This window comes from Drosophila grimshawi, unplaced genomic scaffold, assembly GCF_018153295.1.
Source record: "Drosophila grimshawi isolate 15287-2541.00 unplaced genomic scaffold, ASM1815329v1 contig_1377, whole genome shotgun sequence".
NCBI classification, from domain to species: domain Eukaryota; kingdom Metazoa; phylum Arthropoda; class Insecta; order Diptera; family Drosophilidae; genus Drosophila; species Drosophila grimshawi.
In genome coordinates, this window is record NW_025062900.1 from 24,779,664 (window position 1) to 24,796,101 (window position 16,438).

Below are 16,438 nucleotides of genomic sequence, written 5' to 3' on the forward strand. Positions count from 1 at the left end.
CCTCAACTCATTTAAATTGCGTGAGTTTATCTCAATTGTTTGAGTTGAAAAAGCTATAATAATAACTTCTCAAATTAAGATTGTAAACTTTTCTTAATATTGACATATAATTATTATTGAAGGAGATTACAACTTATAGTTGATAAGAAAGCTCTTGAGCTGAGAGAAAGCAATCGAAACAAAAACAAAACTATGTGCGAGCTCAGACTTATCAAATGAATTTAATCAGCAATACTTGAAAGAGCCAGCTGAACACAATTCAGTATTGCTCGGACATTCTCGTGCATTGGATTAATGTGCAGAAAAAATGTTGAAGCTGTACTTAGTTCTGTTTATTGGATTCATCTGGAGCTGCGGAGCAGATACACCAGAAAGTTACTTTCTAAAGACACACAGGTATTATATATAAATAATAGTACAAATATTATACATTATACACAATAAGAAATACATTTTTAGCGACAAAGTTATGTATATTATGATGATGGAAAATAAAAACTTTCGCCGAAGCTTCAAAGAGTGTGGTTCTTGGAAGTGTAATAATCTAGCATAGACTATACATATTTGGAAATTAAATTAACAAAATATCCATTCCATTCTTAACCTTTCAGCCTGCCCAAAGATCTCAACTTTATGCCGAGTCTATCCAACGGTCATCTGGGTTACACCATTTTTGGGGATGCCATCTTTATGAATGGTGTCTATAATGGAGCTGCTGGGAATAGCAAACGAGCACGAATACCAAACTGGATTAATACAAGTGCCGAGCTATGTGATCGCTTTGGCTGTATGACCAGCAATGATATCAGCTATGAGATGGATCTGCGCGATGGCTACTTCCGGTATAGAACAAATTATGCATCCAAGGGAATCACGCTGGAACAGCGCACATATCCACATCGATATTACAATCGAGCGCTGGTCTATGAACTTTTGGCCTTCAGGCATACAACAGTTCTACGAATTGACTGTGAGTGCTAAAAAAATGCAAATAAAAAGTAGGAAATGTGCTATGCACCACTGATGAAGTTTGTAAATCTATTGTAGAAAATGTTGAGCTTTTAACACTTTTCTTTGAAAAGGAAATACGAATATATAATTAATAAGGCATGTTGTCGAAAATTAAAAACGATAATATGTAAGAAGCATTTTGAAAAATATTCATATATTTCTTAGCTAGGAATGTACCATAATATTTAGAAAACATATTTAAAAACTAAATATAAATTTTCATTTTCTATTTTTGCAAAAAATTAAAAATTAAAAAACAACAACAAATTTAATCAAAATTATTTGCACATAGTTAAATACAATTTGTTGTTTTTATTATTAGGCAATATTATTTATTAGTCTTAAAAAAATATTTAAATAACAAAATGTTTTCTACTTATTTTAGTAACATTACTAAATTTTCAATTTGAGGAATTATTATTTATTAATAAGTTATACTTACTTATAGCGCCCTTGTACTTAAAGATAACACAGCAGCCGGGCAGCGCCAGCGATGCCTTTGACTTTGTGGTGCTCAACAATGGAAGCGATGCTCCTGGAGATTATCGCGTGCTGCACGGACGCACAAAGGTACTGGAATTTGAGCAGCTACAACCAAAGCCTCATGAGATTTACGTGTTGTTCAGTGAGTCGCTGGAGCAGCCACGTCATTTGAATTGGCCCACGTGGCAAGCAGAGTTGCAACATCGCATCATAATTTGCATGGATCGCCAGCAAGGTGTGGCACTCAAGGAACTGCAGGATGTGCTCCAGCTGAAGGACGTGGCAGTTCTGCAAAGTCATCGACAGGTTTGGAATGATTTCTGGGATAAGCAGTTCTCCATTGAACTGATGGGCAAGGATGCATTGGAACTGTCGCGCATTGTGAACGCAGGCATCTTTTATTTGGCCAGCTCCTTGCCAACACTGAGCAGCAATCAGGCGAATGAACCCTACTACGGCCTAAGTCCCACGGGCTTGGCACGCGGCAATCTGCCGGCGGACTACCAGGGACATAACTTTTGGGACACGGAGATTTGGATGCTGCCAGTAGCCACCCAATTAGGTTATGAGTACGGCAAACAGCTGTTTGACTATCGCTTCAGACATCTGGAGGGCGCCAGAATCAATGCCCAGGTGAGAGGCAACAAAGGTGCCAGGTGAGTTTCAGTTCTCCACCAGTCGCAAAAACATTCATAACTATTTTCCCTGATAGATTTCCATGGGAAAGCGCCTACACTGGGGCTGAGGTAACCCATCCCTGTTGCCCCGAAATCGCTGAACAGGAGATCCACATCTCGCCGGACATATCATTTGCGCTGCAGCAGTTCTTTGCTCAGACCAATGACCATGCCTGGGCATGTGAACGTGCCTGGCCCATTGCTGCCGAGGTGGCCGAGTTCCTGGTCAGCCGGTCAAGCTGTGAGTCAACGAAGCAATTGTGTCACTTCCTCAACATCATGGGACCGGATGAGGATCATGCCAATGTAGATGACAACGTGTACACCAATGCTGTGGCCAAGATAGCCTTAGACTTTGCCGCATGGCTGGGCGGCAAGTGTGGCAACAGCAGCAGCACAGAGCTGATCAAGGAATGGCGCAAGCTTAAGGATCAACTTGTAATTCTACATGATGTAGATCTGGATTACCATCCACAGCATTTGGGCTACAAGGTAAATGAGACGGTGAAGCAAGCGGATACAATCCTACTTGGTTATCCATTGCAGTTCGACACCAGGTGTGTATCCTTATTGCATTCAAATAAATGTTATTCAATGAGATCTGTTTAGTTCCACTCATCTGAATGATTTACACTATTATGAGAATGTAACGCGGGAAACTGGTCCGGCAATGACCTGGTCGATGTTTGCTGCCAATTATTTGGCCACCAGTGAGAATGAACGTGCCCATGAATTCTTTACGCGTGGCTACCAGAACTATGTGCATCCCGAGTTCAAGGTGTGGAGCGAGGCAACGATTGGCTTTGAGGGCTCAGCGAATTTTCTGACTGGCATCGGTGGCTTTCTGCAAGCCCTCATCTTTGGCTATGGTGGCCTCAACTTTGTCCGTGTCGGAGACGCATCCCAGTTGCAGCTCAAAGTTGCCAATGTGCCGCCCCAGGTGGACCAGGTGCAGATCCAGTTTATGCGATTTGCACACAGCGAATGCAGCTGGCGTTTTCAGTACAACAGCTCCAGCTTGAACTGTACGAGTACGGCGGATCAGCGCTTTGAGTTAATCCAGGGAGATCGTCACACAATCTTGGACAGCAACTTTAATGGTAAAACTATGTTCTTTGCTCAAGCTGGGAAAGCTTTAAAAACACTCAACTTATCTTTATAGTGACACTTAACAGAGGCGACGCACCGATCTACATAACTACGCTGATTTCTGGATCAGGAATTTAACACTCCCTTGGAAAGATGACCAAATATCCAGCTATAGAATTTACTGATTGTAATAACAATAATATTTAGATATTTTTTTAATCTGCCTGCAAATGTAGATGACAGATCTTTCGTAAAAGCTGTTCCAATTTTTGTCTATATTATATTATTTCTTTCCTGACGTTCTGAAGACACTTCCAGATTGTTGCTTATATCTTTCGTTCCCATCTCTTTTAAGATGTCTTATTTAATACATAAGAAAGTTATTAATTGTGCATAAGAATTAAAATATTTATTGTTTATTTATCCAAAGCAAATGCATGATTTCGTTTAGGAGAGTTTCTAATGTTTATACAACTCTTGATAACCAGTTTAGTCGACTGAGCAATATTTAAAACACAAATTTTAATTGAATTTGCGAAATCAAATTTAAAAACCTTAATTATAATCTTTTTTAGAAAAATATTCATCATTTTCAACAAAAGTATTCTAAGGACTATCTGGCTGCTGTTTGGATTGGATAATTAGTATATATTGTATATTGTTAAGTTGCAATAAATATGCGATTTAAATATTAGCGGTTTGTATGGTTCTGAATTCTAAACTTATGTGTATATCAACTACGATAAGCATTTAGTTTGTAATTTTGGAAGTAACTATTGCATTTGGTTGTGTTCAGCGCTTTTGCTCTACTTAAACTTTGAAATTGAGGCGCCGCTAACGCCAGCGTTGTTCTTGTTGCTGCCACTGAGCACCACATATGGCGTTTTGGTTTCCTTTTGCTTCTGCTGCAACATGGTCAGTGTGCACAATGGAGTGTCCGTAGAGCTCATCGTTTTCATTAGCTGCCATTCAAAAAGATATGAAAACATATAACATTAAGGTTCTTCAATTTGATATGGTATTAACTTACGCCATCCTGTTCCATTTTCTTGAGACGCTTTTCAATCTTGTTTTTGCCCGGTCCTTTGCCGTGAAACTTGTGCGAAAGATAACGGAAAGCCTCTTTAAGATTGAGGATGCGACCATTGTCATCGATATAATCTAGTTTGACATTGGGCTTAAACGTTTCCTTGTCCTTAAAGTCCATAATGGGACCAGCATGAAAACGATCGCGACGTCCGATTTTGTCGTCCTCACTAAGGAAACGCAAAAAAAGTCCATTTGAAATTTGAGTCAACACATGTGAGTAGAGTTAATTGACTTACCCAGCAGCTTTGTCTTCGATGGAATAGTTCTTGGCCTGCAGATGAGCCATTTTTGTGTTACTCGGTCGATTCTTTTCCTCCTTCTCCAAATAGCCCTTGGAGAGGGCGAGGCGCAGAGCATTCGCCACGCCCGCACCCACATCGGGCTCCTCATCCAAAATCGCACGTTCCTCGATGTCATCACCCAGATTATCTAAATCGGCTGGCTGCATAACTTCGTCTGGATTAACCGAATTCCATGTGCCGTGATTCAATGTTGGCTCCTCCAGATTTGTATCCATATGCTCATCCAACGCTTCGTTCTTATCAAAGTCCAGCATATCACTGGAGTCCTCGTTGCGATTGCCAGCCATGCCGTAAGTAGGTATATCGCCCAATGTCCGACAAAACTCCGCCGTCGCATTCAGCACAATATTAGTGTCGATGCCGGTGAGCTCCACTCCATCGGAGTTCCTAGCTTCGTCCGAGGGCTCGGGCTTAATGTCACGCTTGATGGCTGCCACATCGATGGGCATCGGTTTCTTGATGATGTTCTCTTTCTGCTTCAGCCTGCGTGCCTTGCAGAGCACACGTTCCAAATCATAATCATCCTCCTCCAGCTTAATTTGAGGCGACTTTGAATCATCTTTCATGTCAACGTCCTCGTCGTCTGCTTCGCGATAACGTCCATGGCGACTGCCCAGATTTGAGGAGCTCGGCAATTCAGCAATTGGTTCCAGATCCTCGGCCTTTAGCTTCTGGCGCAGTTTCTTAACCTTCTTCTTTGGCTTCTTAAAACTGTGTGTCAAATAAACAAGAAATTAATTATTATTAATAATTATTAATTAGATTTAAGGCTTACGTTGCCAGCTCCTCAGCACTGAAAACATCTGATGCCAGTTTCACATTCGAATCCTGCAGCGTTTCCAAGTGTTTGCCAGCCAATTTCGTCTTGATTTCGAGCAGTTTACGTCTGTGCTCGCGTTCCTCATTCAAATTCTCGCCAATCACAAAGTTCTTGCGCTTCTGGGGCTGTCCTTCGACATCCTCATCGTATTTCTCGAGTATGGAACGCTCAATGGGATTGCCAAGCTCATCGTATTGTTCCTCATAGACGTTGTAGCCATAGCTTAGCGGATTGAGCTTCTTGTTCGCCACATTCTTCTTATAGCGCTCGTCGTCGAGCATGTTGACATTGACCAGAGTGTCGCCGTCCTCCTCATTGAGCACATCCTGATCCTTGAGCGTTAATATAACCGTGCGACCCTCACCAAAATCATCCATATCATGCTCAACGCGCAGACCCTTCAAATTCCGATCGGCGTAGGCCAATTGGCGAGCCTTTTTCGTCTCCTGCTCGATTAGCTCCGTGACACCAAACGCCTCATCCAATTCCTCCAGCTCTTTGGCCTGCAAAATGAAACACAAGAATTAGTTGCCCCAGTTCAAGATATGTTGCTTGAGCTTACCTTGCGCAGCGCCTCCTCGCGCTCATTGACGACACGCTTGTTGCGATCGACCCACTTGGACACATTGTCCGTTTCTTCGTCGGACTCGCCCAGGGTCCGAATGCGTGCCAAACGCTCCTCGAGGAAACGTTTCTCCTTGCTCTGCTTGAGCTTCTCGCGCAACTTCTCGGCCTGCTTCTTCTCCTTGATGTTATCCGCTGGCTTGTGCAGAAACTCGCCCCACTCATCCTTGTACGACGAGAGATCCTTTTCCATTCCGGATTTTTTGCTTTCTTGCTGATTGCTGCTGCTGCTGGTTGACGTTGCCTTACTGGGACCCGTATCCATTTCCAATGGCTTCAGCCCCAGCTTGGCACGCAATTTATTAGTCTCGGCAATGGAGAGCACATCCCCAGCTCCATTATCCGGTATGGGCGAATGGCTGCGGGAACGCACACGTTCTCGCTCCCGTTCCCTTTCCCGTCCTTGCTCGCGCTGTTCCCGTTCCCTGTTGCCACGCTGCGAGCGCTGCTGATGACTGCCCGCAGCTGGTGCTGGCGGTGACTGTGATCGGGATCGTCCTCGCACGCGCTCCCTGTCTCTCGCCGCTCGCTTGCGTGCCTCGCGTTCGCGATCTGTTTCACGCTCGCGGCGTCGCTCGCGCTCGTAGTCCACATGCTTTGAGATTTGCGGTGGTGGCGGAGCTGATAACTCTAGATCACGCTCCCGAGCCGGTGGATCTCGCTCCCGAGGAGGTGGCTCCTGATCCCGAGCAGGTGGCTCTCGCTCCCGAATAGATGGCTCCCGCTCTCGCTCCCGCTCTCGAATAGGCGGCTCTCGCTCTCGCTCCCTCTCCCGAATAGATGGCTCGCGCTCTCGTTCCCGAGCAGTTTCAGTTTCTCGTACCGGATGCTCACGTGCCTTTGCTCTGGCTTCTTGCTCCACGGGCACCTCGACACAGTCGGAACCTGCAAGAGATTTATGAACTTAGTACAAACGCACACAGACACGGAAAATCGACTTTTATTATTGCATTTATTGCTCTGTTACACTCTTCTCTCACACTCACAGTTTGGCCACCTGCAATAACAAGAAATGGAGAGCAGAGAACAACAATGCTTTAGTGCGTTCACAAACACAAATCAGTGCAGCGACAAGGCAATTGCAGGGTATAAATTGCAGCTGGGAAAATCAATTATCGTTTTTTGCTTTCCCAGTCCCGGCACTCAATTTACCCTTCAGGATTGGGCTACACCAAGTTAAGCACTTACTGTCCGAGTCCGATTCCTCGAGGGAGATGACCTCGCTGGGCCGTTCGCGCTCCTTGTGCTTGTGATGCTTGTGGCGATGCTCCTTGTGCTTTTTGTGTTTGTGGTGTTTTTGTCGCGTTGACGACAAGTCGTCTGTCAAATCCAGTGTGACCTCTTCGTCCAGGCTGCGATTTGGTCGCTCCTGGGAGCGCGAGCGATGGCTGTGTTTCTTATCCTTTTTGTGTTTTTTACCCGATGATGAGCCCATTTTGCAGCCAAGAAAACCTTTTATCAATTACAATTCATAAACGTTTTCGCCTTCTTTTTTGTTATGCTTTAAGGTTTTTGCAACACTGTACGAGAAGAGTTGCGAAGCAATGCCATGTATTTATCAGTGACCAATCGGAAAACCTCCACAAAATATCGAGTATATTAACAAGTTTAAAAATCGTGGAAATCAAGGAAATTGTATTTATAAAATGCATGTTTAGAACATTACTGGTGGATAAATATAAATAGTTGTATAAATATCAGTGTTAATGTATATGAAATATTGTAGAAAATGCTGTTTAATTGATACGATCCCAACGCCAAACGGTACTGTCATCGCAGACGCAAATCAAAATGGAGCCATCCTTGGAGAAGGAAGTTTGTCGGATTGTCGATGTGCACTTGGGATGCATCAGTTGGCTGCACTTGGTCAGGTTCGGATCATTGGAGTCCAGCTCCCAGACGAACGTTGTGCCCAGCTGGTTGCCAAGTGCCAGCACCTTTTGCCACGCATTAAATGCGAAGCGCACAAACCAAATTTCGCACATTTTGTAGTCAAAATGATGCAGGACGGTCGTGGAGTCCTGAGGCTTGATCTCATGCACCTTAGCGGACAATTTGCCAGGCTTCCAACAGACTATTGAGTTTTCGCACGACTTCGAGAAGACAAAGTCGCCAAACCACTGAACACAATCCACATAATTGCGATGAATGTCGCGCGTGGAGAAGTCCGGGAAATGCTCCTTGATGGTGGGAAAGGGGGCTGTATTTTTGCTGGCATTGAAGCTCGAGCTCAGCTCGATGGCCTCCTTAATGTCCGGTTTGTTGAGGCGCCACAACTTAAGCGAATGATCCATGCCGCTGGACATGATGCGATCTCCGCGCAAATCAAAGTCAATCGACAGCACCTCATCTCGATGACCCTCGACGCCGCCAAAGACGGCCACGCAAACATCCGTCTGTATGTTCCACAGGCGCAGCGAGTGATCCTTGCTGCCGGAGAGCAGCAGTTGCGGCAGCACCGGATGGAACTTCAGCTCATTGATTGCATGCCCATGTCCAATGTAGTTCTTGGCACACTGATGCTTAATTATGTTAAAGATACGAATGACGCCACGATATCCAGCTGCCGCCAACACTGGATCACCCGTAATCGTATCATAGGACCAGGCACAACTATAAAAACTCTCATCGGTCTGCAAAAGATCAGAGTTGATCTTAAATAGAGAAACTCTTTAGCTGTTCTATGGATTCAACTTACATCCGGATCCGCATAGACCTGCAGCAGACGTATGCCGACTTCTCCTTCCTCCGACTCGGCATCCAAAGTATTTCGTTTGAGGCACTCATAGATGGAGACGCGATCCTTGCCAACCGTTGCAAATACCGCTTGACTTCTATCCAGAAAGGGATTAAATTGCACACCAAAGATTTGGTGATTGTGATCCTCACGTACATGATAGCTGCACAAGAGATTTAATCAATTATTATTATTATATATATATATATATATATATATATTATATATATATATATATATATATATATATATATATATAAGTCTACTCCTACCTGTACTTGAACAGCGGCTGCACCATTTTGGGCGCCTTCACCCGCCGGCACAATTTGCGCAGCTTTCGTGTGTTTGGCGATTTGCTTTTGCTGCGCGTTGTTGTTGTTGTTGTCGTAGTCGTTGTGCTAAAAACGCTCGCCGAGTCGACGGACAAAGTGTCCTCGAAATCAATGCTGCTGCCCAGTAGTGCAGCCGTGCTGGCTATTTCCGGTGTTGTCTCCTCCAGCGGGAATGCATCTTGCTGCGTCGACTGCTCCTCTTTGCTATCGCTGGAACTGTTTTCCGCCATGGCGCCAGACGCCGTCTGCCTTATTTTTTGTTTGTGGTGACAGGCAGTGTTGCCACCTCGTTCAATTAATACCAAAATCGCAAGTTTGAATAAAATACCGCGTCGCAAAAACTATTTATTTAATTAGTTTATTATGCCTATATGTATATTTAATTAAGTTAATTGTGTATATTATTTATTTTCTTATTTTTTGTGATATCAATTCATTGAGATATTTGTCGACTTCCTGGTGGGCTTTCAGACTGTTATCCGTTTGCGAGAATACTTGATCGATCATAAAGCTGCGCAGCAATTCCGCCTTTGTTTGTTTTAATTGCGCTTGCGCCTGCCGCAGCTTCAGCTCACTGGCCAGTTGTGGACCCATCTTCAAATCTGCCGCCTTCATCATCAGCACACACTTCTGATGCAGTAACGCCGACAATTTCTCTAAGCAAGCACGCTGCTCCTTCTGCAAACGAATTATTTCCTCCTGTTGTGTTGTCAGCTGCAAATCGTCTCCCTTTCGTAATGCATCTGGCAACTCCGTTCGTATCTTGTCGCCCAACTGAGCGATTGGAGGGAGAATAGCACGCAGATTTGCCACCAGTTTATCACGCACAACTTTTCTGTCAGTGTAACTGAGTGGCGGTCCACTGCTGCACTCCTGCAAGCCTAGAAGTGAACGTAAATAGGAAATATACATAATTGATAAATGCAGCATCTACTTGCGGCTTACCAAGCAAGTGATTCTGATTTTCGCCTAGGCGAATGTGATCGGTGACGGACACAAATTTGAGAGCGCGCTCGATTTCTGGGTTCTCTGCTCCAATTTTTAAGCTGCGCACCTCATTCAGTACCACTTTTAGCTTCAGGACATTAGTCAACGCCGCTTCACGCGCCTCCAGCAACTTTTTCGTCTCAGTACACTGAATTAGCTTAGTCGCATCATCCATTTCCATTGCAAACAAATAATATTACTCTAAATTCTTTCGAATGCTTGTTAGAATGCCAATTTGAGCCGCTGTTAAGCGTTGATATTACAGCATTATCGATATCGATAATGCTTTCGAACCGAAAGTGATTTACAGTAGTATGTAAGATTCACATTGGTACGTCACAAAACCATAATACCAAAAAAAAAGATGGGAGTTGACAGCTTAAAAGACATATTTGGGCCAAATAGTGAGTAATTAAAATAACTGCAAAATGGATTTAATTGAAACGAAATTCAGATTACAGTTCGTCCGCCTTCGCAATTTGTGCCGGCTCAGCGGCTGCCGGTGCAGCGTTTGCCAAATTAATGATGATCGCCACAAAATATTTGTGCAACCAGATGGAAAATTATCGACTGCGAAATCAAATCAATCAAATCAACGTTCTCATTCTCAATGAATCCAGTGAATTATGCAAATCGAGTCATCTTCAGGATGCGTCTTTCAAGTGTCAAAACGATTATTGCTCAAAGCGGCAGCTGCAATCTATCGTCGATGAAATCGATCGGGCGCAATATTCAATCGATATAGCCATGTACATATTTACCCTGCACGATCTGATGGAGAGCATTGATCGGGCACTGATCCGTGGTGTCCTTGTGCGCCTGATCAGCGATCACGAAATGAATTGTTCATCCGGCGCACGCATTTCGCAACTAAGCAAATTGGGGATTGAGATCCGTGCCCCGGATACAACGGCCATGATGCATCACAAATTCATGGTCATCGATAATTCAACGCGGGTGAAGGAAATCCTGCGAACTCGAGATGGCAAGAGAAAGTCTACCTACCGAAGTGTGTTAGTTTTTGGTTCAATTAACTGGACGATGCAGGGATTCAGCGGGAATTGGGAGAATTGCGTTATTACATCTGACAGCTATTTAGGCAGCAAATTCCAAATGGAATTTGAGCGCATGTGGAAAGCTTTCGAAGATTCTTTATCTAACGTCAAGCTGACGGCGTAAAATTTTATTTTTAAATCTAGTTAAGCTTAAAAATATAAATTTGTTGAATTGATTGAATTAACTATTTAGCCAATTGTTTTAATTTTTCCAGGCGGCGCGCAAATGTCTCCTTGAGTGCATTAAGGCGCTCCAGTTCCGAGCGCATTTCAATATATTCTAAATAGGAGACTTCCGATTTGAGCAGAATTTCATGCTTCAGTTTCAGCACGCGGCTGACTTCTTTGTGTTTGCTCTGTGTTTTAATTAGTTTCACAACTAGTGCCTTCTCCTTTGATTTCTTGGGTGTCTTTGACTTCTTTGATTTCTACAAATGACATTTTTGTTGATATGCAAAGAGTAAATAATAAGAATAATGTGTATATTTACCTCCATTATTGTAGCGTGTTATTGTTTGGTATCGTGAGCATATGTGCTGGGTGACCATAATAGCCCCCTTATCGAGTGAGCAATAATCAACAACCGCATAAAATAGTCGATAGTCACATAAAATAACAACAGCTACGAGCGCACTAACGGATAATATGCTAATCGTTTAAGGGTGACCATTGACACGATAGTCAGCTTAGGGAGTGCGAAATAATCGATAACGGCTTTTGATGAACACAGAAAAATAAAAATAAAAACAGCCAAAAAGCAAAGATTTTTAAGATGAATACGCTCACCGATAAAGTTCTGTTGACCAAGGAGGCGCTAGCGTTGGCCCTGGGTGATAACTGGGAGCGCTACCGGGCGAATATGAAAAACTGGTTCCGCAACCGCTGGACCAAAGAGGAATTCGATTGCGAATCTCGAAAAATTATGACGCCAGACAAACTGCATCTGCACAATCAATTCCTGCTGGCGTTGCTCAACAAAATCGATGCGTTTGCGCCTCCCGAAACCATTGTCAGTCTGCAGTCAACGTGCCCCACGGGCAATGTAAGTGGCAGTGGCGGCAGCACCAGCCGCAAGCGGAAGCGCAGCTCGCGCACCTTTGCCTATCGCAATCACTTTGAGCTGTGTGATGTGCTCGAGTTCGTCAAGGAGGACAATATGCAGCTGATACGCCCGCCCACGCTGGCCGGTGCGGATCAGGGACTGCAACAGCAGCAGCAGCAACAGCAGCTGCCCATGCAACGCTATTGCGCTCAGGAATTATTTCTGCCCGACGCTGGCTTCATTATGGGTCGTTTTCTCATTGGCGCCTGGGAAATCGGTCTAATCTCAGTGGATGACAGTGTGGCCGAGTATGTGGCGATGGCTGTGCAGGTGCTGCTCAAGGATCTGCTCGCAGCGATCATTATGAAACGTAAACATTACAAAACGAGCGGTGAGGGTAACTTTTTCTATGATGTGGGCGCCCAGCTGCGAGATCCTTCGCTGCGCAACACGGTCACCCGCCAGAAGGTGGACGATACGCCGCTGGAGCACGACAAGGAGCTAAACACGGCCAACTTTATGCGGCGACAAAACGATGACATTGTCTTCCTCTCCGCCTGCGAACAAGTGTAAGTTGATCATGCAATCGATCTCTATATCTACATCTATACTTATATATATTTCAGTGCCTCCTGCGAGCGAACTGTGATTACGCTCAAGGATTGCCAGCACACGTTTCGCGATCGCAATCTTATCGGCTCCCATGCCGTCTACTCCATAAATATGGAGCGCCTAAACATGATGATGCACTAATATTCAGTTAATTTAATTTACTTTAATTTCTTATATTTGTAGTTTAAGTTTGCAATTAAAATATTAGTTCGTTTTATCTGTAATTTGTAAGGATTTATGTGGCTCAGCACAGCTCGCGAGGAGGTGGCTTAAATGGCACCTGACCAGGTGAAAATTGTTCGGCTTTAAATGCCGCAATCTCCTCGGGCGTTAGATCCTCCAGGCGACTATATACACAGGAAGTGCTTGCATCTGGTTTTTGTTGTTGTTGCTGTTGCATCTGTTGTGGCGCCTCCGATTGCATTTGCTGTTGTTGCTGCGCTGACCCTAACGTTGCCTGCTCAAAGAATCCATTAGGCCATATGCTGCTCGTATTTGTTGGTGGCGCCATAGCAGCTTGGCCAAAAATGTTGCCAACTTGTGGCTGTTGTTGTTGTGGTGCAAAGGCGAAGGGCGATGGATTCGTTGCTGGTTGTGCAGATGTAAACAGATTTGACTGCTGCTGCTGCGACTGCTGTTGCAACTGCTGTCCAAAGATGCCACCAGGTTGCACCTGCTGCGCATGCTGCTGCTGTCCAAATATTTGTTGTGGTTGCTGCTGTTGTTGGGCGAAAATATTTGTGTTTGTTGCACCTCCAAAGAGATTTGTATTTGTTGCCGTGTTGCCGCCAAAGAAACTATTGGTACCGCCACTGGTGTTGGTGGTGTTGGTTGCAGCAGCGCCACCAAAAATATTGCCACCACTGGCGCTCAACGTGGGCTTGCTGAAAATAGAGACAGGCGTCTGAACAGCAGCAGCGGAGCCGGGAGCGGAAGCGTTGGCAACGTAGCCAAATGGATTGCTATTGACATTGGCTGCTGGCTGGTTGGCGGATTCGGGCAATTCGTAGAGCTTGATCATCACGTCGATGGTTTGTGGCGTTGTCTGCAGCAGCAGCTTCATTTTGTTGGTTGCCTCATGCACCTCCTTGGAGAACTGCATGTGGAACTGTTCGAAGCAGTTCTGGCGACGACTTTCGTACGCTTGCAAACGCACCTCTTCGAAGGACTGATCCTCAATGAAGTTGGGTAAATTGGGTTTGTCCTTAAAAGGTCCATAAACCGAAAATGGCCACATTTTGCCATTGAGACCGGATTCAATATCCGTTTTTAGGTAATGCCTGAAAAACCAGAGTCTATATAAATTCAATGGGACACTTTATTCCACCTACCTAACATCGAAGTGTTCGTTGTGGCACTTGGAGCCAAAGCGGCAGGAACCTTGTTGAAAAAAGCGGCAAACTCCCATTGTTATTCTAGCTTTCTAAATGGCAATAAAATTAAATTTGCTTCTGGTCAGTGTGACCGTTTGCGTAAACAGCTGTTTATGTTTACGATATCGTTGCGAAGCTGCCAACTTGTGCCAAAGTTATAGATAGCCTGCTGATTATTATTGAAAATATTATTATTAATGCTTCTAATACAATAGGACTTAATGTATCGCAAATTAAGCCTAAACTATTCCACATGCATTTACTCTGCAAACTGTGAACTTATCGATACTCACACCACGATCGATACATTATGTTATGCGCCGTTGAGGCTGTTGTGAACTGCAAGATGTTGTTGTTAACAGCTGTTAAATTGTATTAACAGTTAATTTGTTGTTGGAATTTGAGCGGTTCGGTCGCGTCGGTTCGCGGATAAAACGGAATGTTGACGATTGAATAATATTGCAAAGATTTTTAACACACGCGCTCCTTTAACTAGTTTTAGACACCGCACTATAAGCCAGTTGTTTGTGCGAAAAAGATAAAAAAAAAAGAAGCAACAGGTCGCTGCCCGTTTTGCGCCTGCGTTTGTCTCTCGAAAAGGGCAGGCAGGAAAATTCAAGCCAATAAAAGATACATACAAAAAAAGCTGAAGTGCGCGAAAATTGTTGCTTGTGCTGTGTGTCTGTGTGTCTGTGTTAGTGTCTTGCAATAAACAAACAAAACTTGTTGCCATCAAATTGTGTGAAAATGCTGTGTTATTTAAACAATTAGTCGCGGATACGCGCAGTGTGTTTACTTGTTGTTTTTTTTAATTTGCTTCCTTGCATCGGAATGCGGCAGCAGCAGCGACGCGCATGCGTCTACAAATATTTGTTGTTGTTGTTGTTGCTGTTGCTGTTCTCGCGACCGTAGAACATTCCGCAATTTAACACGCAAATTTCCCTCGGCTGCATTTGAATTGTGTCCGTCTGTGTGTGTGTGGGTCTGTGCCTGTGTGATTCCAGTGATTCTTCCAGTGATCATTGCTGCCTTTCCAACATTTTCATAAGCACAGCACCAAAAATTGTGCAATTCATACATAAGAGGAAGAAACACACGCTTACATATATAGGTAAGTACACACACATACATGCATGCATTAATCCCCCCTTCTACTAAACGCCTCTTCAAGCAAAATTAACATATATTGGAATAACAGCGTAGTGCCCCCTCCCCTCCCTTATTCCCACTCTCATCACAAAATTGCTCTATTCTGTGACGCCTACTTGGCTGCGCCCACTGTTTTTTTTTGTTGTTCTCGCCCATTTTCTTTGACAATAAAGAGTCAATGGTATCAAAGTCATTTTCCACTTAACTTGACAAAACAATAAAATCTAAGTAAAAATTAATTTTCAAAACAAGCAAAGCAGGACAACAACTGAAAACAGAACAGAAGAAGATGAGCAAGAATTTTAACAGCCAGAAAAGGGTCAAACTTAAAATGACAATAACATCAATTTTGAGGCATTTATATGCGCCAATAAATTTCACAGTGAAACAAGGGACTACAACAACAGCAACAGCAGCAGCAGCATCAGAAAAAAAGAAGATGCACGACTACAATAAGAGAAAAGATCAAACAAAAAAGTGCAGTCGCTGCCGACGCTGTTGCAACAGGTAAAACAACAACAACAATCAGTGCAGCATTTCGAAATGTGCAGCAAATCAATACGAGCGAAGCAGAAGGAGAAACAGAAACAGAAAGAGAAAGAGGGAGCGAGAGGGAGAGAGCCTGTTAACCTGTTGTGTCGACTGCAGCTGCTGTTGTTGTTGCTGCTGTTAGATATATGTTAAGTGTCCTTTGCGTATATCGATAATGTGTGACTAATGCTAAAAACAGCAGGCAACCAGCACAGCAATAACAACAACAACAGTTATGTAAAGTTCGTTGTACGAGCTTTTTTCTGTTTTTTGTTTTGTTTGTCAATGAAACCGATTTGCTGGGCAAGAAAACTTTCTTTTCCTTTTGGGCTTATCACGCAGCATCGCTGAATGCGTCGTCGGTGTGTTGCTTTTTTCTTGTTGTTGTTGCTGTTGTTGTTGTTGTTGTGTCTTATAATTGTAATGCATTTTAGTTTAACGCGGCTGCTGCATATCAGCTTTATGGTCCATTAAGACAATTTAGGTTGCCACTCCCAAGTGGCTGCGTGGGAAGCTTGGAATTTG

The 16,438-nt window shown here is 43.8% G+C and overlaps 8 protein-coding genes across 8 annotated transcripts; 3 read left to right on the plus strand and 5 right to left on the minus strand.

The window, feature by feature from the left end:
- The first annotated feature begins 261 nt into the window (after window positions 1–261).
- On the plus strand, window positions 262–3,579 carry LOC6566703 (protein-glucosylgalactosylhydroxylysine glucosidase). The gene is made up of 6 exons (XM_001993414.2): window positions 262–396; window positions 612–970; window positions 1,460–2,150; window positions 2,207–2,728; window positions 2,781–3,271; window positions 3,334–3,579. Exons 1-6 carry the CDS (start codon window positions 308–310, stop codon window positions 3,396–3,398), a joined length of 2,217 nt encoding a protein of 738 aa, XP_001993450.2. The 5' UTR covers window positions 262–307; the 3' UTR covers window positions 3,399–3,579.
- Window positions 3,580–3,654: 75 nt separating this feature from the next.
- LOC6566704 (U4/U6.U5 tri-snRNP-associated protein 1) lies at window positions 3,655–7,595 on the minus strand. Its single transcript, XM_032739179.1, has 6 exons — window positions 7,284–7,595; window positions 6,034–6,980; window positions 5,427–5,974; window positions 4,586–5,362; window positions 4,291–4,516; window positions 3,655–4,222 (listed from the first exon to the last, which is right to left on the minus strand). Exons 1-6 carry the CDS (start codon window positions 7,528–7,530, stop codon window positions 4,067–4,069), a joined length of 2,901 nt encoding a protein of 966 aa, XP_032595070.1. The 5' UTR covers window positions 7,531–7,595; the 3' UTR covers window positions 3,655–4,066.
- A 115-nt stretch (window positions 7,596–7,710) lies between these two features.
- LOC6566705 (polycomb protein esc) lies at window positions 7,711–9,409 on the minus strand. The gene is made up of 3 exons (XM_001993416.2): window positions 9,105–9,409; window positions 8,794–8,995; window positions 7,711–8,728 (listed from the first exon to the last, which is right to left on the minus strand). The coding sequence occupies exons 1-3, from the start codon at window positions 9,392–9,394 to the stop codon at window positions 7,832–7,834; spliced, it is 1,389 nt and encodes a 462-aa protein (XP_001993452.1). The 5' UTR covers window positions 9,395–9,409; the 3' UTR covers window positions 7,711–7,831.
- A 131-nt stretch (window positions 9,410–9,540) lies between these two features.
- On the minus strand, window positions 9,541–10,630 carry LOC6566706 (augmin complex subunit dgt2). The gene is made up of 2 exons (XM_001993417.3): window positions 10,110–10,630; window positions 9,541–10,045 (listed from the first exon to the last, which is right to left on the minus strand). Exons 1-2 carry the CDS (start codon window positions 10,330–10,332, stop codon window positions 9,570–9,572), a joined length of 699 nt encoding a protein of 232 aa, XP_001993453.2. The 5' UTR covers window positions 10,333–10,630; the 3' UTR covers window positions 9,541–9,569.
- LOC6566707 (mitochondrial cardiolipin hydrolase) lies at window positions 10,482–11,373 on the plus strand. Its single transcript, XM_001993418.2, has 2 exons — window positions 10,482–10,555; window positions 10,606–11,373. The coding sequence occupies exons 1-2, from the start codon at window positions 10,516–10,518 to the stop codon at window positions 11,328–11,330; spliced, it is 765 nt and encodes a 254-aa protein (XP_001993454.2). The 5' UTR covers window positions 10,482–10,515; the 3' UTR covers window positions 11,331–11,373.
- LOC116805699 lies at window positions 11,299–11,773 on the minus strand. The gene is made up of 2 exons (XM_032739380.2): window positions 11,697–11,773; window positions 11,299–11,634 (listed from the first exon to the last, which is right to left on the minus strand). The coding sequence occupies exons 1-2, from the start codon at window positions 11,700–11,702 to the stop codon at window positions 11,392–11,394; spliced, it is 249 nt and encodes an 82-aa protein (XP_032595271.1). The 5' UTR covers window positions 11,703–11,773; the 3' UTR covers window positions 11,299–11,391.
- Window positions 11,774–11,890: 117 nt separating this feature from the next.
- On the plus strand, window positions 11,891–13,084 carry LOC6566708 (transcriptional adapter 1). The gene is made up of 2 exons (XM_001993419.3): window positions 11,891–12,817; window positions 12,875–13,084. Exons 1-2 carry the CDS (start codon window positions 11,979–11,981, stop codon window positions 12,999–13,001), a joined length of 966 nt encoding a protein of 321 aa, XP_001993455.1. The 5' UTR covers window positions 11,891–11,978; the 3' UTR covers window positions 13,002–13,084.
- On the minus strand, window positions 13,013–14,337 carry LOC6566709 (nucleoporin AMO1). Its single transcript, XM_001993420.2, has 2 exons — window positions 14,192–14,337; window positions 13,013–14,140 (listed from the first exon to the last, which is right to left on the minus strand). The coding sequence occupies exons 1-2, from the start codon at window positions 14,266–14,268 to the stop codon at window positions 13,105–13,107; spliced, it is 1,113 nt and encodes a 370-aa protein (XP_001993456.1). The 5' UTR covers window positions 14,269–14,337; the 3' UTR covers window positions 13,013–13,104.
- Window positions 14,338–16,438: the final 2,101 nt, after the last annotated feature.

Coding starts and splice junctions, on each gene's coding strand:
- LOC6566703 (XM_001993414.2), top strand. CDS start 308: ATGTTGAAGCTGTACTTAGTTCTGTTTATTGGATTCATCTGGAGCTGC. Junction 2,729..2,780: donor CCATTGCAGTTCGACACCAG/GTGTGTATCCTT, acceptor AGATCTGTTTAG/TTCCACTCATCTGAATGATT. Junction 3,272..3,333: donor CTTGGACAGCAACTTTAATG/GTAAAACTATGT, acceptor TTATCTTTATAG/TGACACTTAACAGAGGCGAC.
- LOC6566704 (XM_032739179.1), bottom strand. CDS start 7,530: ATGGGCTCATCATCGGGTAAAAAACACAAAAAGGATAAGAAACACAGC. Junction 6,981..7,283: donor CGAGGAATCGGACTCGGACA/GTAAGTGCTTAA, acceptor AATCTCTTGCAG/GTTCCGACTGTGTCGAGGTG. Junction 4,517..4,585: donor ATCGAAGACAAAGCTGCTGG/GTAAGTCAATTA, acceptor GCGTTTCCTTAG/TGAGGACGACAAAATCGGAC.
- LOC6566705 (XM_001993416.2), bottom strand. CDS start 9,394: ATGGCGGAAAACAGTTCCAGCGATAGCAAAGAGGAGCAGTCGACGCAG. Junction 8,996..9,104: donor CAGCCGCTGTTCAAGTACAG/GTAGGAGTAGAC, acceptor TCTCTTGTGCAG/CTATCATGTACGTGAGGATC. Junction 8,729..8,793: donor AGGTCTATGCGGATCCGGAT/GTAAGTTGAATC, acceptor GATCTTTTGCAG/ACCGATGAGAGTTTTTATAG.
- LOC6566706 (XM_001993417.3), bottom strand. CDS start 10,332: ATGGAAATGGATGATGCGACTAAGCTAATTCAGTGTACTGAGACGAAA. Junction 10,046..10,109: donor AAATCAGAATCACTTGCTTG/GTAAGCCGCAAG, acceptor GTTCACTTCTAG/GCTTGCAGGAGTGCAGCAGT.
- LOC6566707 (XM_001993418.2), top strand. CDS start 10,516: ATGGGAGTTGACAGCTTAAAAGACATATTTGGGCCAAATA. Junction 10,556..10,605: donor AGACATATTTGGGCCAAATA/GTGAGTAATTAA, acceptor AACGAAATTCAG/ATTACAGTTCGTCCGCCTTC.
- LOC6566708 (XM_001993419.3), top strand. CDS start 11,979: ATGAATACGCTCACCGATAAAGTTCTGTTGACCAAGGAGGCGCTAGCG. Junction 12,818..12,874: donor CTCTCCGCCTGCGAACAAGT/GTAAGTTGATCA, acceptor TATATATTTCAG/TGCCTCCTGCGAGCGAACTG.
- LOC6566709 (XM_001993420.2), bottom strand. CDS start 14,268: ATGGGAGTTTGCCGCTTTTTTCAACAAGGTTCCTGCCGCTTTGGCTCC. Junction 14,141..14,191: donor AACGAACACTTCGATGTTAG/GTAGGTGGAATA, acceptor CTGGTTTTTCAG/GCATTACCTAAAAACGGATA.